This window comes from Rattus norvegicus, chromosome 1 (genome assembly GCF_021556685.1).
Source record: "Rattus norvegicus strain SHRSP/BbbUtx chromosome 1, alternate assembly SHRSP_T2T, whole genome shotgun sequence".
In the NCBI taxonomy this organism is placed as follows: domain Eukaryota; kingdom Metazoa; phylum Chordata; class Mammalia; order Rodentia; family Muridae; genus Rattus; species Rattus norvegicus.
Window position 1 is genome coordinate 226,415,001 of NC_141534.1, and position 18,161 is coordinate 226,433,161.

The window sequence follows — 18,161 nt, forward strand, 5'->3', positions numbered from 1 at the left end:
GTTAAGTTGGAATTCAGATTTGCACTGGTTTTAATATCTATGGGAGACTAAAGAGTGTGATTGTGGAGTTTGAGGAGCCAAGTAGTGGTGGCAGTCTTGTCACCTGTAGGATCCAAGGGAAAAAGTGGGTGACAGATTGCAGAGAAAAAAAATCCAGAAATTTTCCAGTAGGGGACACTGTTGTCGTTAATTTATGCTTGGAAGGGTACTAAAATACAGGACATTTTAAAGCCTGATTGGTCTGCACTTCTTAAACTGTAAAGTAAACAAGACTTTGCAGCCAGATAGCATTAGCTGCCAAGTTCTTATATAATGACCACGGCGCCCCACTCCTGCTTCAATTGCTCTTCACAGAGGAAGCATTAGCCTCTGATTCCGTAAGTGTGCACAAGTCATATGCCTACTTGAATAGAAGGAAAAGAAGATTCTTTGCCATGGTCCCTCAGGATCCCTTATCTGCACCTTAAAATCTGCACAGACAAAATCAGCGAGGGTAATTTGCCTTTCCATTTGAGTTGTCAAGGGTGCTTTTAGATTTCCCACATCTACTCGCAAGAGTTCCAGGAGCTGTCCGGAAGCAGCAGTCTGGCTGCAGGGCTGGGCAGGGAACTGGCCAGGTGTGCCGGGAAGGTGCCAACTCTTTCTACAAAGCAGAAGTCTTTTCCATCATCGAATGCAAAGCAGCCAGCCGGTTTCCACCCTCACCTCTCCAGTCCCCGGCCCCCTCATCCGGTGCGGGGAGATAGAACAGGCTGGGAGGCGTTAACTAGCCCTCTGCTCCTTTCCCGGATCTGGAGGCAGCTGCAGTTCCTAACCCAGCCAGCGGGCCCATCTGCACTAGCTTCGAGCTGACCCACGGATTGCGCTAAGCCCAAATTGAGTTGTGGCATCCCGGGAAGCGGAGTGAGCGGGTCTAGAAACCCCAAGTGTGAGACGTGGAGAAAGAAGCTGGTGGGTAAAGTTCAGCGTCAGGTGGGAAGAGAGGTCTGAGCCTAGCTGCTGGCATGCGGTGTGTGGCCGGGCTGCAGACGTCTGGCTCGGGTCCGCTAGTGCGCTGCCTCTTCCTCTGGCACTGAGGTTGGGAGTTGGCGAAATTCCCTCACCTGTCTGAACCCGGATCTGGCAGCGGGAAGGGGGCTGGAAGCCAGTGCCTGCTGGTTACAGCAAGCTTGGCAAGTGGACCTGCCTGCACTAGGGCGCCACCGCCAAGGAGGGAGGTGTGAGACTGCTCGCACTCCAGCCTCTTGTTGCTCTCCTTTGTCCCCAGGCACCAAAGGCTTGGGGTAGGTCTTCAGGCAACTCCTGTAGACGTCAAGGCTGTAGGTTCGAGACGCCCCGCCTCCTCCTGTCACTTAGAGCCATCACTCCAGAGTCCTGGAGGAACCTTCCATTCGGCGAAGGTCTAAGGATTGAGATTTTCAGAACACTGCAGACAGGGACTAGCTGGTCCTTTATCTGCAAGCCACGCCACACCTGCTGCTAGCCTACGACACCCTACAGTCGCGGAGAGACCACTCTTGCAGCGGCACCGACGCCCCAACTTTTGATTCGCGGTCTGTGTTGCCTACCTGGGTGCCCAGCTACAGTGTCTGGGAGCGCACATCTTCTGGAGACAGCGCCACTCACACCGCCCAACTCGCTCTTCTCTCCCTCCCAAGCGCCGGGTTGAGTGCCTGATCCGGGACCACACAAGCACTCAGGACTCGCCGGACCTCGGAACTACCTTCGAGAAAGCGGTTAGCCCAGGAGGTCCGAGCCTCTTGCTCCATACCATAGTCTGTTCAAGTGTTTCCTCTTCAAATCCAGCGCCTGGCGCGGATAATCCGCACAGCCGGGCTTTAAACTCCAGGTCCCTGTCGCTCTGTTGGGGTGGTAAGCCATGGCCGGCTGCTGCTGTCTGTCTGCGGAGGAGAAAGAGTCGCAGCGCATCAGCGCGGAGATTGAACGGCAACTTCGCCGCGACAAGAAGGACGCGCGCCGCGAGCTCAAGCTGTTGTTGCTGGGTGAGTGGCCGCGTTTTACCAGCGCACCGCTCCGGTGTTCCCGACTCCTTCCTATCCCAGCAAGCCTGCTCGGTGACTTGAGTTTCTTCCAGGTTCCTTCCAGGCTCACAAGTGCTACCACCTCCGGGTTTAGGCACGGGTCTTTTCGCACCTGGGAACCAGGGTGACCTTCGATTGCAAACTCCCAATATCTCAGAGCAGGGCTAGGGCTCAGCTCTTGGGCCCTTGTCTGTTTTTCACCCCCCTCACCCTCCCCGTCTCTGCGGGTTGTTGCCCTTGGGCTCCCAGAAGGCTGCTGCGGAACCCCCAAACTGGTTGTTGGCTGGTGATGGGGAATGCCTAACTCACAGTTCAGGTTCGGTTCTTGTTGGGGGCCTGACTGCAGGCACCACTTGCAGCGTGCAGCATAGTTTTTTACCTGCCATGTAAGGTCACGTAGGAATGCTCTGTCCTCACTGTAGAGGAAACCCTAGAAACCGACAAACTTGAGAAAAGGGGAAAGCGATAGCAAGTGAGCCTCGGAAGTGACGCCCCTACTGCAATTCTCTCTTCCCACTCCAATGCCGTCTGCAGGTGACCTCAGGGAGCTCCCACATCAAGAGAGCAGCTTAAGCCTCCCTTGGCCCACCTTAGTTTAACTTCGATGTCCCCCCCGCTACCTCTATCAGTGCTTTGTCAGGCTTTTAGAAGGAAGGTCTCTGCAGAAGTGTCACAAAAACAAAGAGGAGTTTAAGGCCTGAGTCATTCCCCAAGGCAGGGGTCTTTTTCTTCTGGCCTGTAGAATGTCATTCAGTCCATCCATTGTTGGACACTGACCCTTTTCTCACACCCCATGCCCCACCCCCAAATAGTTGGAAGTATATCAACTTGTTTCCAGCATCCTTCCAGGCTGGAGTCCTCTCTTTCACCGTGTGTTTAATTATTTAATTAAGCAGTCATATTTGAAGACAGACTGAAGGAAAGACAGATTGACCTGGAGAGGGATTTTAGTCTGTTCTGCCTTCACACCAGAGCCAGGGAGCCCTCTACTATGTAAATGACACCTGCAGAGTTTAAAGGGCATCTTTTGGTTTTTTCCTCAGACCTACAAGTTCAAAGAGCTGACTCCCCAAATTCCATACTTCTGACTCTTCTCTAGGCCAGAGGAAAGTCCCTGCCAAAGGACTCTGTGCTTACTATTAGGGTCTTAGCCAGTGAGGAGAGACCTGATCAGGGAGGAAGCCCAAAGGGAAGCTGTTTGCTGAGGCTATAAAGGAACTTGGGCCTGTATCTTGGGGTCCACAGCTATGCCTAAGAGGTCCCTAAAGTGGGTGGAGTGTGGGGCTCAGATGGGAAGGAAGCCCCTAGGGCCAGGGCTGCTCATCCAGAATTGGAATAGGCCTGGAAACTCTAGCTGAACCCTGCAATCTGTCATCAAGTTGGGCTTGTCAAGCATGGAGTAGTGTGGTTTGATTAACGCTAAGGTAATTTAACTATGCCTTCATTTGTCTTCAGATGCATACTTTCTCTTGTTAAGGGCAGACTATACTCTAGTTCGCTCTGACATATTTAGATTTGAGTGAAATACTGTTAGGTCTATACCAAGAGCTGGACATAGGCCAGCCTCTTGAAAGGCAAATTCTGTAGTAAACTAGGCCACAGTGTGTTGCTAATAGGCCTACTGGTCAGACCTAGACATACAGAGCAGAGGAAGAATGCTTAAGCGCACGTCGTTGGTTTTAAAAGGCACCTTTAGTCCAGGTAACTGCCCCTCAGGCGCTTGTTCCACTCCTGAGTCCTTAAAGCACTTCCTGTTCTCTTCCCCCAGCTGAGACTATCAATCACTATGGTGACAATTTTCCTGTTCAAAGTAGGTTTCCAAATCCTATGGAGCTACCAGATCTTGGCGGACAGGCTTAAAAACCCGGGTTCTTTCCATCTTCAGAGGGTTATGGTGTAGTCCAATTCTCGAGCTAAAGGGAAGAGGCTGTGACTCAGAAGATTCGGGAAGCAGGGGAGGATGTGTGCTATTGTGTCTGAAGTCACATGCGATGGACCTTCACCAGTTTCTGGAGTGTCTGGATTAGATCATTTGACGGTCACGTGTCTCAGATATAAAAGCCCCAGTTCACCAATGGGACTTTGGGATCCTGTGTGGACCATGTTCCCAGAAGCCATGGACTCTCACAATGACGTATGTGTCTGTTGCTGGGGGTAAGGGTGTTTCAGAAGTGTACTGCAGCGCAGCAGAGTCCGATCTGGGCTTTGTAAAAGTGTAGGTCCGGTACTGAGGGACACAAGTTGTCCGCTGACAGCCGGTTGTTGGCAGGGCACTTCCCTGACAGGAGGAGATAAAGACGATAAAGGATACAGTTGAATTTAGTAGAAGTTCCTTCTCATTGGACAAAACCAAACAGTCCTAACAGCACTGGTGGAAAAGTGGTGGCATGTGTCTTGTACACCAGCCGGGAGGTGAAGCTTACATTTGGGCCCCCGAGTCCTGTACCTGGAAGTTCATCATTCACAGACCTCTGCAGCTGGAGTAGGAAAGAAATAGACAGTCCTCACACGGAGCACAGATAAAATCTCCCAGGGCCTTGATGCAGAGGCTGGAGCTGGACCAGAAGAGTGTTCCTAAAGACAGAGGCAGAGCCAAAGGCCATTTGGCACAAGGAGAAACTGAAACTTCTATGTGAGCGTGAGCTATGGCTGCAGACAGGGTGACCAGTAAACTCAGGTCAGTGAGCTCCAAGGGATGAACCCAGGCCAGAGATAGCAGTCCAACTCCCTGAGGAAGAAGGGACCCCCAACAGAGCTTGCTCCCTGCTGGCCCAGCAGCAGAAGCTGGAGAGCAGCCAAAAGCTCTCTGTGCTGTGAGTTCCAGGGGATGCCCTTGTAGATAGAGGTGCCAGCAGCCTTGAATCCTGTCCTGAGCCTGGGTCGCATCTTTGCTAGTCCTGAGGAAAGGCAGGAACAAAGTAATTTATGGACTGAGGCCTCTGGAGCTTGACCCTCTGTGACTTTGTGTCCCAATCGGAATCACTACTGGCTTTCCTAGTTCCCTGCAAGACATGTCAGGGCCCCTCAGCTTGGACCCTGAGCTTGGAAGAGTTAGGGTGGTTGCTGATGTAGGGGTCTGCAGAGGGACACTTAAGAATTGTCGAGGGTGGGGTTGGGGATTTAGCTCAGCGGTAGAGTGCTTGCCTAGCGAGCACAAGGCCCTGGGTTCAGTTCCCAGCTCTGAAAAAAAGAAAAGAAAACAAAACAAAAAAAAAAAAAAAGAATTGTCGAGGGCTCTATCCTTGAGACCATACTACCCCTCTCTAGCTCTATTTTGGATCCTGGTCACAGCAGGACGCCCAGAACTGGTCAAGCTCTGTCACACAATACCATCATCATGGTTGCTTCAGCAGCCCTGTGAGGACTGTCCCCAGCTGGGAGCCCACTCTGCTGCCCTGGGTATGGAGGAGCTTGAGAGCCCTGCCCCCCTTTTCCTCACCTCCAGCTACCTAGGGTGCACAGTCTTGCGGCTTTGGCTTGCTTTTAGCTTTGGTGCCTTACACTCACCCCCGTGAACCTGTGAAATGGCCCTTTCTTGAGACAGAACAGCCACAGACCAGCAGCTTCCTGGTGGGATGGCAATATAGACTCACGTTAAATATTAGCCAGTTTGATAGACCTTGTTCTCAGGATGTGAAATGTGAAGTCAGCACTCTCAGGCCCCACAAGTCACACTGACCCATATTCCACCCTACATCCGGGAGGTGCTGATGTGACTATTCAGTATCCAGAGTGGTACCCAGCCTCCTACGGGGTAAGGATGTCCAGGCTCCATCCTCACAGGTCACTCCTGGTGTGGGTGCTGCTGGCAGCAGATCCGTGGTCCTTAGCCTGGGCAGAGAAGATGAGGTTAATAGACACTGTAGATCTTAGGGCACTTGGTGAACAGAAGTGGGTAATTCTAGATATAGAAGCCTGAACACAGGTCCCAAGTCCCCTTTGTCAAGGGCCACCTTGGTTGTCAACTGAGATACCAGGGCTAACTTACTGAGGAGGAAAGGTTCCCATCTAGAGATGCGCTTTCCTGTGCGGTGAGGAATAGTGCACAAGGCTTGTCTGTGCGGTCATGGTCTAGTACAGCCTGGGGGTTGCTTTCAGGCCTTCCCAGTGCCGTGTTTTTCCGTGTGCCAGGGTTTCTATGATTGATCTTCAGGTGACTACAGTCTGATAATGGCTGCCATGGACTTCTCATGAGGCATGTCCTGGGGAATCTAGGACCTCCCTCCAGGCTCCTACTTTGGGGAACAGCCCACAGGCCAGCCTCAGGTTTGCTGAGAGCTGAAATGGAAGCCCGGGGCCACAGGTCAGTTGCAGCATCCCTGGGCCTGCAAAGGACACTTAGACTGAGTAGGCCTTGCTGGGGCTGCCTAGCAATCACGGCAAGAAAGTGGCTGGAGAGAGCTGCACCCAGCAGCTGGCTACTGCATGCAGGCATGGGTCACAGAGAGCCCGTAAACTGGGTACATGCTAAGTACCTTGCTGGACACCCCCCATCCACAGGAAAGCGGGCTCCCCTCTTTAAGAATGGGCTCAAACAGAAGCTCAAGGACAACTTTATTAGTTTAAAAAGGAGAGGAGGAGGGAGAGATCAGGAAAGAGGAGGAGGGAGAGAGGGAGTGGGGAGGAGGAAGAGGGAAGGGGATGGGAGGGGGAGGATGGGAAGGGAGGGGAAAAAACCCCAAGCAGATAAACTATAAAACCTCCTCAGCTGCCTGGGGGAGGAGAATGGAGGAAAGAAGGGGAAAAGACAATTTTGTTTCAGCTGGTGCGGAGGTCAGACACATGGCAGACAAGAAGTCACATGACGGGGGACATTTTGAGGAAAGAAACTCAAAGGTTTAAGGAAAGCAGACTTTGAAAAAAAAGAAAGAAAAGAAAAAGTTATGCTTCTCTGAGGAACTTCTTTAGTGAGCTGACTTACAAGCTACATAGGGATTCTGGGCAGGAGAAGTACAGTATCTCATCAAAGGACTAATAATTCCACCTAGCTCTTTGGCATGGCTTAAGGTAAACCTGATGTCTTAGTTAGGGTTTTACTGCTGCGAACAGACACCATGGTCAAGGCTACTCTTATAAGAACAACATTTAATTGGGGCTGACTTACAGGTTCAGAGGTTCAGTACATTATCATCAAGGTGGGAACATGGCAGCGTCCAGGCAGACACGGTGCAGGCAGAGCTGAGAGTTCTACATCTTCATCTGAAGGCTGCTGGTAGAAGACTGACTGCCAGGCAGTTAGGGTGAGGGTCTTAAAGCCCACGCCCACAGTGACACACCTACTCCAACAAGGCCACACCTCCTAATAGTGCCACTCCCTGGCCCAAGCATAGACAAACCATCAAACCCGCTTTTCTTGGCCCAGTGAACTACCTGGCCCAACTGAAATTTCAGGTCTCCATCCAGGCTGGAAATTCTATTCTCTTGACTGGAGTTTTTTTCTATTTTAACACCCCATAGGAGGTTAGGGTTTATAAGCATAACATGATTAGTCTATTTCACCCAAACAAAACATGTACCCTTCATGTGGGCACACACATGGGAGGCAGATCCCAAGACAATGTCTTTGCATAAATGATTGTCTTAGGGTGATTATTGCTGTGATGGGACACCATGACCTAATTCTACATCATTGTTCATCCCTGAGGGAAATCAGGACAGAAACTCAAATGTGGCAGGAACGTGGATGAATGAGCCGATGCAGAGGCCATGGAGAGGAGCTGCTTACTGGCTTGCAACTCATGGCTTGCTCAGCTGCTTTCTTATAAAACCCTGGACCACCAGCCTAGGAATGGCATCACCCACAGTGGGCAGGCCCTCCCCTATCAATTACTTAATTAAGAAAATGCCCTATAGGCTTGCATATAGCCTAACCTTATGGAGACATTTTCTCAGTAGAAGTTCCCTCCTCTCCAGTGTTGACAGAAAACCAGCTAGTTCAGCAATAGAGGGATTTTTTTCCTGTCCTGTATTTTCTAATCTTTATGGAATGTACATGAATTTCATAGCAATACATTTTTGTGAAAAAATAAAGCAAAGAAACAAACACCAGCACTGATAGGTGGTGTTGTCAGTGTAGTGAGCTTCACTTCTGGACAGCAGCAGTTGAATGAAGGAATTGTAGTCTTTCTTTGATTTCAGTTCCATGAGGCTTGGTGAAGTGTTGCTTACTAACTGAGATGAGTTTCCAGTCACCAGGACTACTAAACTTGGACATAAGCTTCATCGTGGACCTGTATGGAAGGAAAGGGAAGTGGTATTGAAGTCGATTACAATTTTCTGGTAGGGCCACCATGATAAAATACTACAGGTTGGGAGGCTTAGGCAGTGGGAATTGATTTTCTCCCAGGTCGGAAGCCAGAGTCCACAGATCAAGGTGCTGACAGGTTTGTTTAATCCCTAGGCTTTGGGTTTGGCTTGCAGACAGGAGCCTTGCTGTGTCCTCCCTTGGCCTTTCTACCATGAGTGTTCATTCCTGGTATTTTCTCTTCCTCACACAGGGAGTCTAGTCCTGTCAAATTGGAATATATATATATTGATCTCTTTAAAGACCTTATCTCCAAATACAATTATTCTTGAAAGTATTGCTGGTTGAGACTTCAAGAAATAAAGGTCAGGAGGGTATAATTCAGTCCATAATGTCAACAGTGTTGGGAAGGCATCAATCACAGGGGTCGTTGCCTGTGAATTCCTTTCTTGGTGCTCTTCACTCAGGTAAAGCTGTCCTTGACTACAGCATGGGAAAGTACGTCAGGACAAGTCAGAGTGAAGCTAAGTTAGTGGGTTTATTAGAGACATGGGCTAATACATGGTTCAGATCGAAGTTCGGAAGGAGGAAGATGTAATACTGACTTATTCTTCTTGCTATGATGAAATCATCTGGAAAGAGCAACTTAAGGAAGGATGGGTTTATTTTTGTCCCACAGTTCCATTGTGGTGAAAGTCCTGGTGGCAGGAGCTTGAGGCAGCTGGTCACATTGCATCCACAGTCAAGCACCAGAGTGATGATTGGCTGTGCTCAGTCAGCCTCATTCTTTGTATCTAGTCTCTAAGACCTAAGCATGACAATGGGGCCACTCTCCTTAGTGTGGGTCTTCTCTCATTGACCTAGTCAACTCCACAGAGACCAACCTAACCTAAATAACTGCCCAAAGATGTCCCGGGTCCTGTCAAATTGACATTAAACATCACATTGACATGAATCGTCACAACAGGTCTTAAGAAAAAGACTCAACGTACAACCAGGTTTAAGCCAAGTTTAAAACTGAAGTAGGTAAATGTGGGTTGGTTTATTTATTTCTCTTATCTTAAGAGAAATAAATCTATCTAGCTGGGGGAATGGAGGCTCACAGCTGTAGTCCCACAAGGAAACTGGAGGCAGAAGAATCAAGGTTGGAAGTTCTGTAGTAAGCTGGATGCTGGAAGGGCCACAGGGACCCTGTCTTAAGATTAAATTAAATTACATTTATAAATTAAAAATAAATTCTTGTTGATAATGGGGTAGTTTTGCAAGGCCCATTGTTTGGGTTTGGGTATGAGGGGTGAGTGCTGATAAAGCTAACATGTGGGACCTGGACTTGAACACTCTGGTCCCAAATCCAAGTAGTAAAATCCTTGTCTGAGATGTCATTAGAAAAACCAGCACTGTCTCTATAGGAAACTGATGTTATCAGTTGCGTTGATGACCTTGAATAACTGATGGCAGGAATACAAACTAGACTACAGAATAAGAAGCTTCTTTCCCTCCCATGTCCCCTTAACTCTCTCTGTTTTTCTGTTCTGCCGCAGTAACAGTGTGGGAATCAAAAATGGTTTCATTTTTTAGACTTCCGCTTCTAAACACTGGCTCTACCATTTCTTGCCTGTGAACATGATCCTTTAATCTCTGCCTGACACATTGTGTGCCTTGAACTCTTGTTGACCCATTTTTTTTTCTTTTTGGAAATTTTCAGGCACCAAGGAGGTATCACGCATTTTAGCTGACCAATCTCTGGCTGCGTAGTGATTTGTTTAAATTTTACCAAGTAGCGTTTTAACATTTACTAGGGATATTTTGCTTTGTGTTTCTTTCAGGGGTTTCCTAGACTATAAATTGAATTTGCTCACTTTCCCTAGTTATAATAAATAATAAAAGTCTGGGCCCAAACAGGCATTATTGGATCAGGCAAAACAAAATCTCTCTCTAAAACTAATTGTGGCGTCTCTTGGTAGGACAGTCCTAGGAGTAATGCTGCAAGGTTCTTTCTTTGTAGAGGTGACAGAATTTCCTGAAAAAGAAGCTTGATAGCATTTTCTCATCTCCTCATCTTAGTTTAGTCACCCCTTCTCCAGAATGCTAGGCCCGGTCTCAGTTGAGCTCCGGTTTCTCAAGGAATGGGATGGACGGAAAGATTGTCACAAAAGCTTAATAGAAACCCCGACATGGCAGCACAGGGTGAGAGGGGAAGAGCAGTGGTCACGTTAGAGGGGCTTTATAAAGCAGGGACCATGAGATGGTAGTGACAGACTGTTCACAAGCTAGGGCCTGCATGGTCCACACCAGGGAGAGATGATTACAAACTCCTGCTAAAAACGGGTAGTGAGGGCAGTGACTGATGTTCTCAGGGTCTGGGATAATATACATGACCCCTTGGGCAGGATCTCATTGAGTTTTTGTGGTTTAGGTCTTACTATAAAATAGATCTTAATATAAAGATGATTAATACCTTTTGGGCAAAATATACTTTGAAACACTGTATAGCTTTCTCTGTGGCTGCAATGAATGACCCCCAACTACCAGATAGATGACCCCTGCTCCATCCATAATGCTGAAGACTCTGGAAATTTCTCAAGAGGCAAGGGCAGATACCCATTTTCTTTTTGTCTGTCTGTCCAGGATAGCCTTTTGACTTTTCCCTCTGTACTTTTCAAGGCAACACTTCTGAGGTACTTTACTTGTAGTGAAAGCTACCAGCTCTAAGTGTACAGATGGCAAACATGAGAATTTTAGAAACACAGGCATAGACACAATCTAGAACATTTCACCATCCTTATAAATCCCCCATGTTCCTTAATGAAATGGGGTTATTCTCCTCCCCCAAATCACTTCGTTTTAAGCTTTTCTATGGAATATCTTTAACTGTCTGAAAAACATAAGACTATGAATTTCAGAAGTCTAAGGAGATGCCTTAGTGGGTAAGAACACTTATTGTGTAAGCAAGAAGACCCAAGTTCTAATCCTGAGCACCTGCATAGTTACATGTGCCTATAACCTCATTGTAGTGGGACAGAGACAGGTGGATCCTGAGAGCTCACTGGCTCGACAGCATAGCTGAAACAGTGAAATTCAGGTTCACTGGGAGAACATATCTCAAAATAAAGTCGAGAATGATAGAGGAAGATATTTAATATTCCTTTGGTATCTGCATGTGCATGCACCTGCACCAACATATGTACATACAACACACACACACACATACCCCACACCACACAAACACACACACTACACACATACACATATGCACATACTCACACACACTACAAACCACACATACCACAAACACACACTCACACACCATCAGCACACTCACACATACATATCACATACATGCAAACACACATACATACATTCGTATACATACCACAGGCACACCATAAACACACACACACAGTCACACAATACCAAAACACATATCACACACACAAACATACATATACATACACCACAAACACACACATTCACACACATACTCATACATACCACAAAAACAGAGTTGCACACTCACACACTAATACTTCAAATACACACACACACACTATAAACACACACACTCACACATACATGCCACACACACATAATACACTCACAAACCACACTCACACAAACACTTATACATACACTCACCACATACACACAATAAACATACACACATTCACACACATACCACAAACACACATTAAAAACACAAACACACATAGACACACACACGCACACACATTCTCATGGACACACAGAATTTACAAACTACTTGTGCCTCTTTTTGCTCTCATCTGTGTGTTTTCTCCAGAGAGTGTGTTACATGCACTGGAGCCTTTTCTTCTAACTGTATCCATGAAGTGTTCCTAACACAGGACAAGATCTGACATGAGCACAGTTCATTTGTGAGCCTTTGGTGAGTTTAACCATGGTAGGATAGTTGTGTCCAGCCTGTTTCTTATATCCTAGATTTGTCAATCAGCCCAAGAATGTACCAGGTGGCACTGCCTCCTCCCAAGCCAGGGTTCAGTGTCAGTAGAGAGATCAAGTTTGAATCTCATGCCTCTTTGTTTCTTTAACTGGAACATTTCATAGGCTCTTATGAACACATCTCTCTCTCTCCTCTTCAAACCAAGCATTTAAACTTTGATTATTTTATGACTATAGTCATTCTTGGCTGTAATGCCACATAAGTGTTGTGTCTTTCAAAGGGACTTACACCTGAGGTAAATGGTGGCCATCTGCTTCTCAATGATGACTTCAACTTTGATTAGCTAGTCAAGATGCTGCTTGTCCTGTCCCTTTGAACCACACTGTTCCTTCTCAAACCTTCTTTGTAACCTCTCCCTCCCAGGCCTTGTGTGTGTTAGGTACATTTTCTGTCCCTGAGCTGCATTCCCATATACCAGAATATTCTCCTCAATTTACTACTAGTTTTTTATTTGTGGCTGGTTAATTGTATTATGCGATGGCTGTGAAAACATCTTGGCACCTGACATGCTCCTGAAGAGCCTTCCCTTTGCCCCCCTTTGTTTCTGTCTTCCTTCCTTCACTTATTTATTACAGTGGGGGCTAATTCAGTTCTCAAAGTGTACAAGATTTGTGCAATGAGATCCCTTCCGAGCTGGCCCCTGTGGCGTCATGACATGCTACCTTCTTGCCACAGTGATATGTGCCAGGATCAACTTGTATCCACTTTGTCAATAGCCACTTCTGCAAGGACTTTGATCACTAATAGTGAAGAGCCTCCCCTTCCTTTTAACATGCTTCAAGATTTGAAACAACGATTACCAAATACTTCTGTCTATCAATCCCCAATACCAAAGTCTTGAAGAGTTAAGTTTTTAAATCATGTCACTAGAAGACGAAAGCTTTGAGGCTGCAATGAGTCTTAACTGTGAGCAGATACAGAAGAGGAAGGGCTATCAGTGAGGTTTGGAGAAAGGCAACAAAATAATGCTCTGAGTCTCAATGCTCCCACTACCTTAACATAGACTTTCCTGGCGAGGGAAGGGCTCAGTGGGATGGGAGAAGCACTTGGCGCGCAAACATGACCTCCTGAGTTTGAATCCCCAGAATACAAGTAAAGGCAGGCGGTGTGGCCGTGCTGTGTCTGTAATTCCAGCGCTCCACAGTATGCAAGAGGCAGGAGAAATTGTAAAAGCCTGGAAGCCACATAGCCTGATAGCTGTGAACAAGGGACTCTGTCAAACAACACAAGGTGAGAGCTGACGGCTGCTGTTCTCCTCTGATCTCCTTGTGTGCACCACACTGTGCAACATGCCACACTCACACCATGCAAGCAAGCGGGCACACACACATACACACACACACACACACACACACTACACGCACACCACACACACACACCACACACACCATGCAAGCACACACACACACACACCACACACACCATGCAAGCACACACACACATACACACACACACACCATGCAAGCACACACACACACACACACCATGCAAGCACACACACACACAACCATACACCATGCAAGCACACACACACACATACACACACCATGCAAGCACACACACACACACACATGCACACACACACCACACACACCATGCAAGTGGGTGCACACACACACTACACACATACACACCATGCAAGCACACACACACACACTACACACACACACCATGCAAGCACACACACACACACGCACACACACACACCACACACACCATGCAAGTGGGTGCACACACACACACACACACCACACACACCATGCAAGTGGGTGTACACACACACACATACACACACACACCACACACACCATGCAAGTGGGTATACACACACACACACACACACACACCATGCAAGCATGTGCACACACACCAATGCAAGCACACACACACACACAAGCATGCACACATACACATGCACACGCACACACCCACGCACACACACACACACACACACCATGCAAGCACACACACACACACACACACACACCATGCAAGGGAGTGCACACACACACCAATTTTGAAAGATGCTGTCTAAGCTACATAATAGTTTGCTTTAATCTGTATCCATGATATCTCCTCAATCACAAAAATAAAACCCAAAAGAAACACAAACACTATTGTACAAATTCCCCTTCGTGACATGCAGCAGGAGGGACAAGCAGGGAGAAGGGGTTATAGGATCCCTGTGGCAAACGTACGGAGGTCTGAAGATGAGGGTGGAATTCAGCCTCACAGAATTAAACCCAGATTTGAAAAATGAAGATTGGCAAAGCGTCACTAGCCAGGATGATTGGTGTAGATGACCTTTCTCAGCCACCACCATCCTTCCAGAGTGACAGAGTACTCTGGCTTGACTTCCTTCCTCTGTGGGAGGGGTGCACCTCTGATAAGGTTCTCTCTGGAACCATCAATCCTGGCCAGGGGATAGTCACTCCAGACATGGTGGTCACTAATAGTCACGCTCTGAGGCAGGGGTTCCTATGAGTCAGGTAGTCTTGACTGTGCACACTGTCAGAGCAAAGAAGCCTGCGGTGGGAACCTGAGGACTCTGAGGACAGAAGATGCCACGGCTGCTGCTGGAACCCTGGCTTTCATGATGGTGACTGGCTGCCCGCTGACGTGTAAATTAACAGTGCTGGCCAGGGTTCTTGGTTGCAGGTCATTTCAGCAGAATAATCTACTGAGAGGAAAGTAGAAAACTGGAAGTTGATGCAAATTGGACAGGAGACTCAGCAAAATGACAGGCTCCAAGAAAGCCTTGACGCAGAGAGCCCTGGCATCAACCCATCCTGCCACCAACAGCCGGGTGACTCTACACAAGACCTGTAGCTGCTGCTAGTGCTGCAGGGGACACTTAGGCTTCCCAGCAGCTCTGTACATCCCTGTGGTGGTTGCTGCAGCCTTGTGTCACTGTATCGTTTTTTCAAAACTATAGGCCATCTGATTGGACCCAACCACTAGGTGGCTGGGGCTGTCCTTGATGATTAGGGCATGTTTTTGATGCCAGCCTTGCTTGAGCTTAACATCTAGGTTCTATCTGCTATAGCATCCTTGAATTAATCTAATTTCCTCATCCATTAACTGAGAGTAGCAAACACACAGAGTGGATGATCTTATGAATAATTCAGCAGAGTGAGTCACTCTGTTTGTGAAGTTCGTCACCTGGTACAAAGTCCGTGCTGTTTTCTTCCAGCGCTGGTTCGCCAGCCAGGGGTGATGGCACATGCCGTTAGTCCGAGCACTTGAAAGGCAGATACAGGCAGATCTCTGTGAGTTCCAGCCCAAACCTGTTAACATACTGAATTCCAGGCCACAGCTACACCGTGTGACCTTGTCTCCAACTAAACAAAATGAAGCTTACAGTGCTGGTTGAATAACCCATGTGCTAGTCTACCATACAAGGAGGCCTGGGGTGTGGTCTGTCTTTTTTTGGAGTTCTCCTCCCACCAATAACCGGTGCTTAGATGCCCCAAATCACAAAGGTCCAAAGCAAAGGTGTGAGACTTTCATGAAGGAAGAAGGACGTCTAAGTGGGTTGGGAAACACAAACCGAAAGGAAAAAATCTGATAGAAACCTTCAGACAACGGAAGCATAGGACGGAAAGGAAGCAGATGTCTTCAAATCTGAAGACATAGTTAACAGTGCTGCAATCATTTCTGGCGTTTCTTTTTTACTGCGTGTTTATTTTATGGGGATATAAACATGTCACACATGCATCCTGTTATCCCAGGGAGCTCCCACAAGCCATTGCCAGCCCTGTCTCTGGCACTCAAGTCTTCCCTAAACTTCTGAGGCTGTGGCCCAGGCCGACTGTGACAGCCCTCTTGGATCTCTGTCTCATGTCTCCTGTTGTCCATAGCTGCCTTTCACGGTTCCATTGGAAACTGAGATCCTATCACACCGATGCAATCCAAAGTCTTAGAGTAAGTTCCCAAAGCCTCTCCGAATGCAAATAGCATGGATTTTTCTTACTCTGGCTCACCCTCCTCAGGCCAAGGTTCACCTACTTTCTGGTGTTTAAAGCAGCCCAGGTTTTGTTGCTGTTTGCCTCTGACTCTCTGAGCTTGCTTCTTCTTCTGCCCGGAACATTCCTCTCCACTTCCCACTCCCACTCTCCTGTCTTGACTGTATCTTTTTCATCTTCACATCTCTGCTCAGAGTTCATCCCCAGGCAGGGCCGATCCTTGTCAGCAGCTTTTGCAGCTTCAGCTCCTAGTTGCTCGACTCCATTATCCAGTTTGCTTGCATTGTAGCGTCCATCTTGAAACAGACCTGCAGTTCCTCCACCCGCTAACGAGATTACTGAGAGCGGGGCTGTGCAGTCCAGCCTCTGACTCCTTCCTGACTGGCACCACACGAACACAGACAAGCTGGAACAATGCTCTGCACATCAGAACCTGTACATTGACTATAACGTATCAAATATTTTTCAAGGACTTCTTGTTAATATGCCTAGTGTGCTGGCTGGTTTTTGTCAACTTGACACAAACCTAGACATATCTAGGAAGAGGGAATCTTAATTGAGAAAATGCCTCCATTAAGATCGGTCTGTAGGCAAGTCTATGAGGCACTGTTCTTATTAATGACCAACGTGGGAGGGCCCAGATTACTGTTCAGTGCCATCCTTGGGCAAGTGGTCTTGGATTGCAGGAAAAAACAGACTAAGCAAGCCATGAGAGCAAGACAGGAAGCTGCACTCCTCTGCGGCTTCCACATCAGCTCCTGTCTATAGGTTCCTGCCCTGCTTGAGTCCCTACTCTGACTTCACTGGCTGATATACTATTACCGGGAACCATAAGATCAACCTCCCTTTCCTCCCCAAGTTGCTTTTGGTCATGATGTTTATCACAACAACAGAAACCCAGAGACACCCCATTTTTACAAACAGAAAAATCAAATCTTCAAAACTGTTAAGAATTTTGTGGCTTAGTAATAAAACTAGAACACGAATCTAATAAATTGGTCTTATTTTTAGTGGTTTTTTTCCTAAATACATTTTTTAAAAAGGAAAATTAAAAGGTATCAATGAATAGCAGTGGAATGTGAACGCAAGAGGCTCTTCCAATGTGCATGGTCCCTGCCAGCACTTACTGCTAATCACAGCGAGGCAGAAACAACTTTATTGATGGGTTAGACAAGCAGGTTTCAATATACACAAAAAGTCAGGTTAAGAAACGTATTGAGGGAGAGTACTGGCATTTCTTATGCCTTTTTTTCCATATATATATATATGTATATACATATGCATTTACAACATATACATCATATACATCATATATATCATATACACATATACATAACCTGCTCAGATGTTTTTGGGGGAGTGAGGTTAAGTTGACATACATTCAGCTATAGACAACCAGAAGTTTCAGGGTCCAGAGGAGACAGACTTCCCTGTTACCATCTCCCTTCCAGCCTGTTCCTTGTGCTTAAGGAGTCCATTACAAAAGGGATCAATACAAAGGGGACTAAGCAGTATTCTTGGAATTTGGCAGGGAGAGGCAATTAACAGGGAAGAGGACTGGGAAATGAGAAGGCTAGAAATTGAGGATTAGCGCCAGGAATCCTAGTTCATGACCCCTGTTCTTCTTAACGGAAACTGTTTTGTTTTGTTTTCCTGAAGAACTTGGGGCTCTGGGAGCATTTAAATGTGTAGTGAACCCATGGCCTCTCTGGTTTGCATCCTGCTGCCCGCTGGAGCAAGAGGGCCAACAGTTTGTTGTTTCTGCTGCTGGTGTTCCCCTCACAGAGAAAAGTGACTCGAGGTCCACTGGGAATGCAACCACCAATTACCCAATGGGGGTGAACGTTCTGAGAAGCATCCTTAGGCATTTATCAAAATGGCACGGGCTAGCTTGCTCCACAGTAGGCTGTAGAGTACACCCTGTGGCTTCT

The 18,161-nt window shown here is 47.4% G+C and overlaps 1 protein-coding gene and 1 long non-coding RNA gene across 2 annotated transcripts in view; one reads left to right on the forward strand and one right to left on the reverse strand.

The window, feature by feature from the left end:
* The first annotated feature begins 368 nt into the window (after nucleotides 1-368).
* Nucleotides 369-18,161, forward strand: part of Gna14 (G protein subunit alpha 14) — a 182,411-nt gene continuing 164,618 nt past the window's right edge. The window contains exon 1 of the mRNA NM_001013151.2: nucleotides 369-2,003. Within this exon, the coding sequence (NP_001013169.1) occupies nucleotides 1,880-2,003 (124 nt within the window). The 5' untranslated portion in view covers nucleotides 369-1,879. The remainder of the gene's footprint in view (nucleotides 2,004-18,161) is intronic.
* Nucleotides 8,071-16,551, reverse strand: LOC147997068 (uncharacterized). The gene is made up of 2 exons (XR_015653052.1): nucleotides 15,428-16,551; nucleotides 8,071-8,272 (listed from the first exon to the last, which is right to left on the reverse strand). It is a non-coding gene; the product is annotated as an uncharacterized LOC147997068 (long non-coding RNA).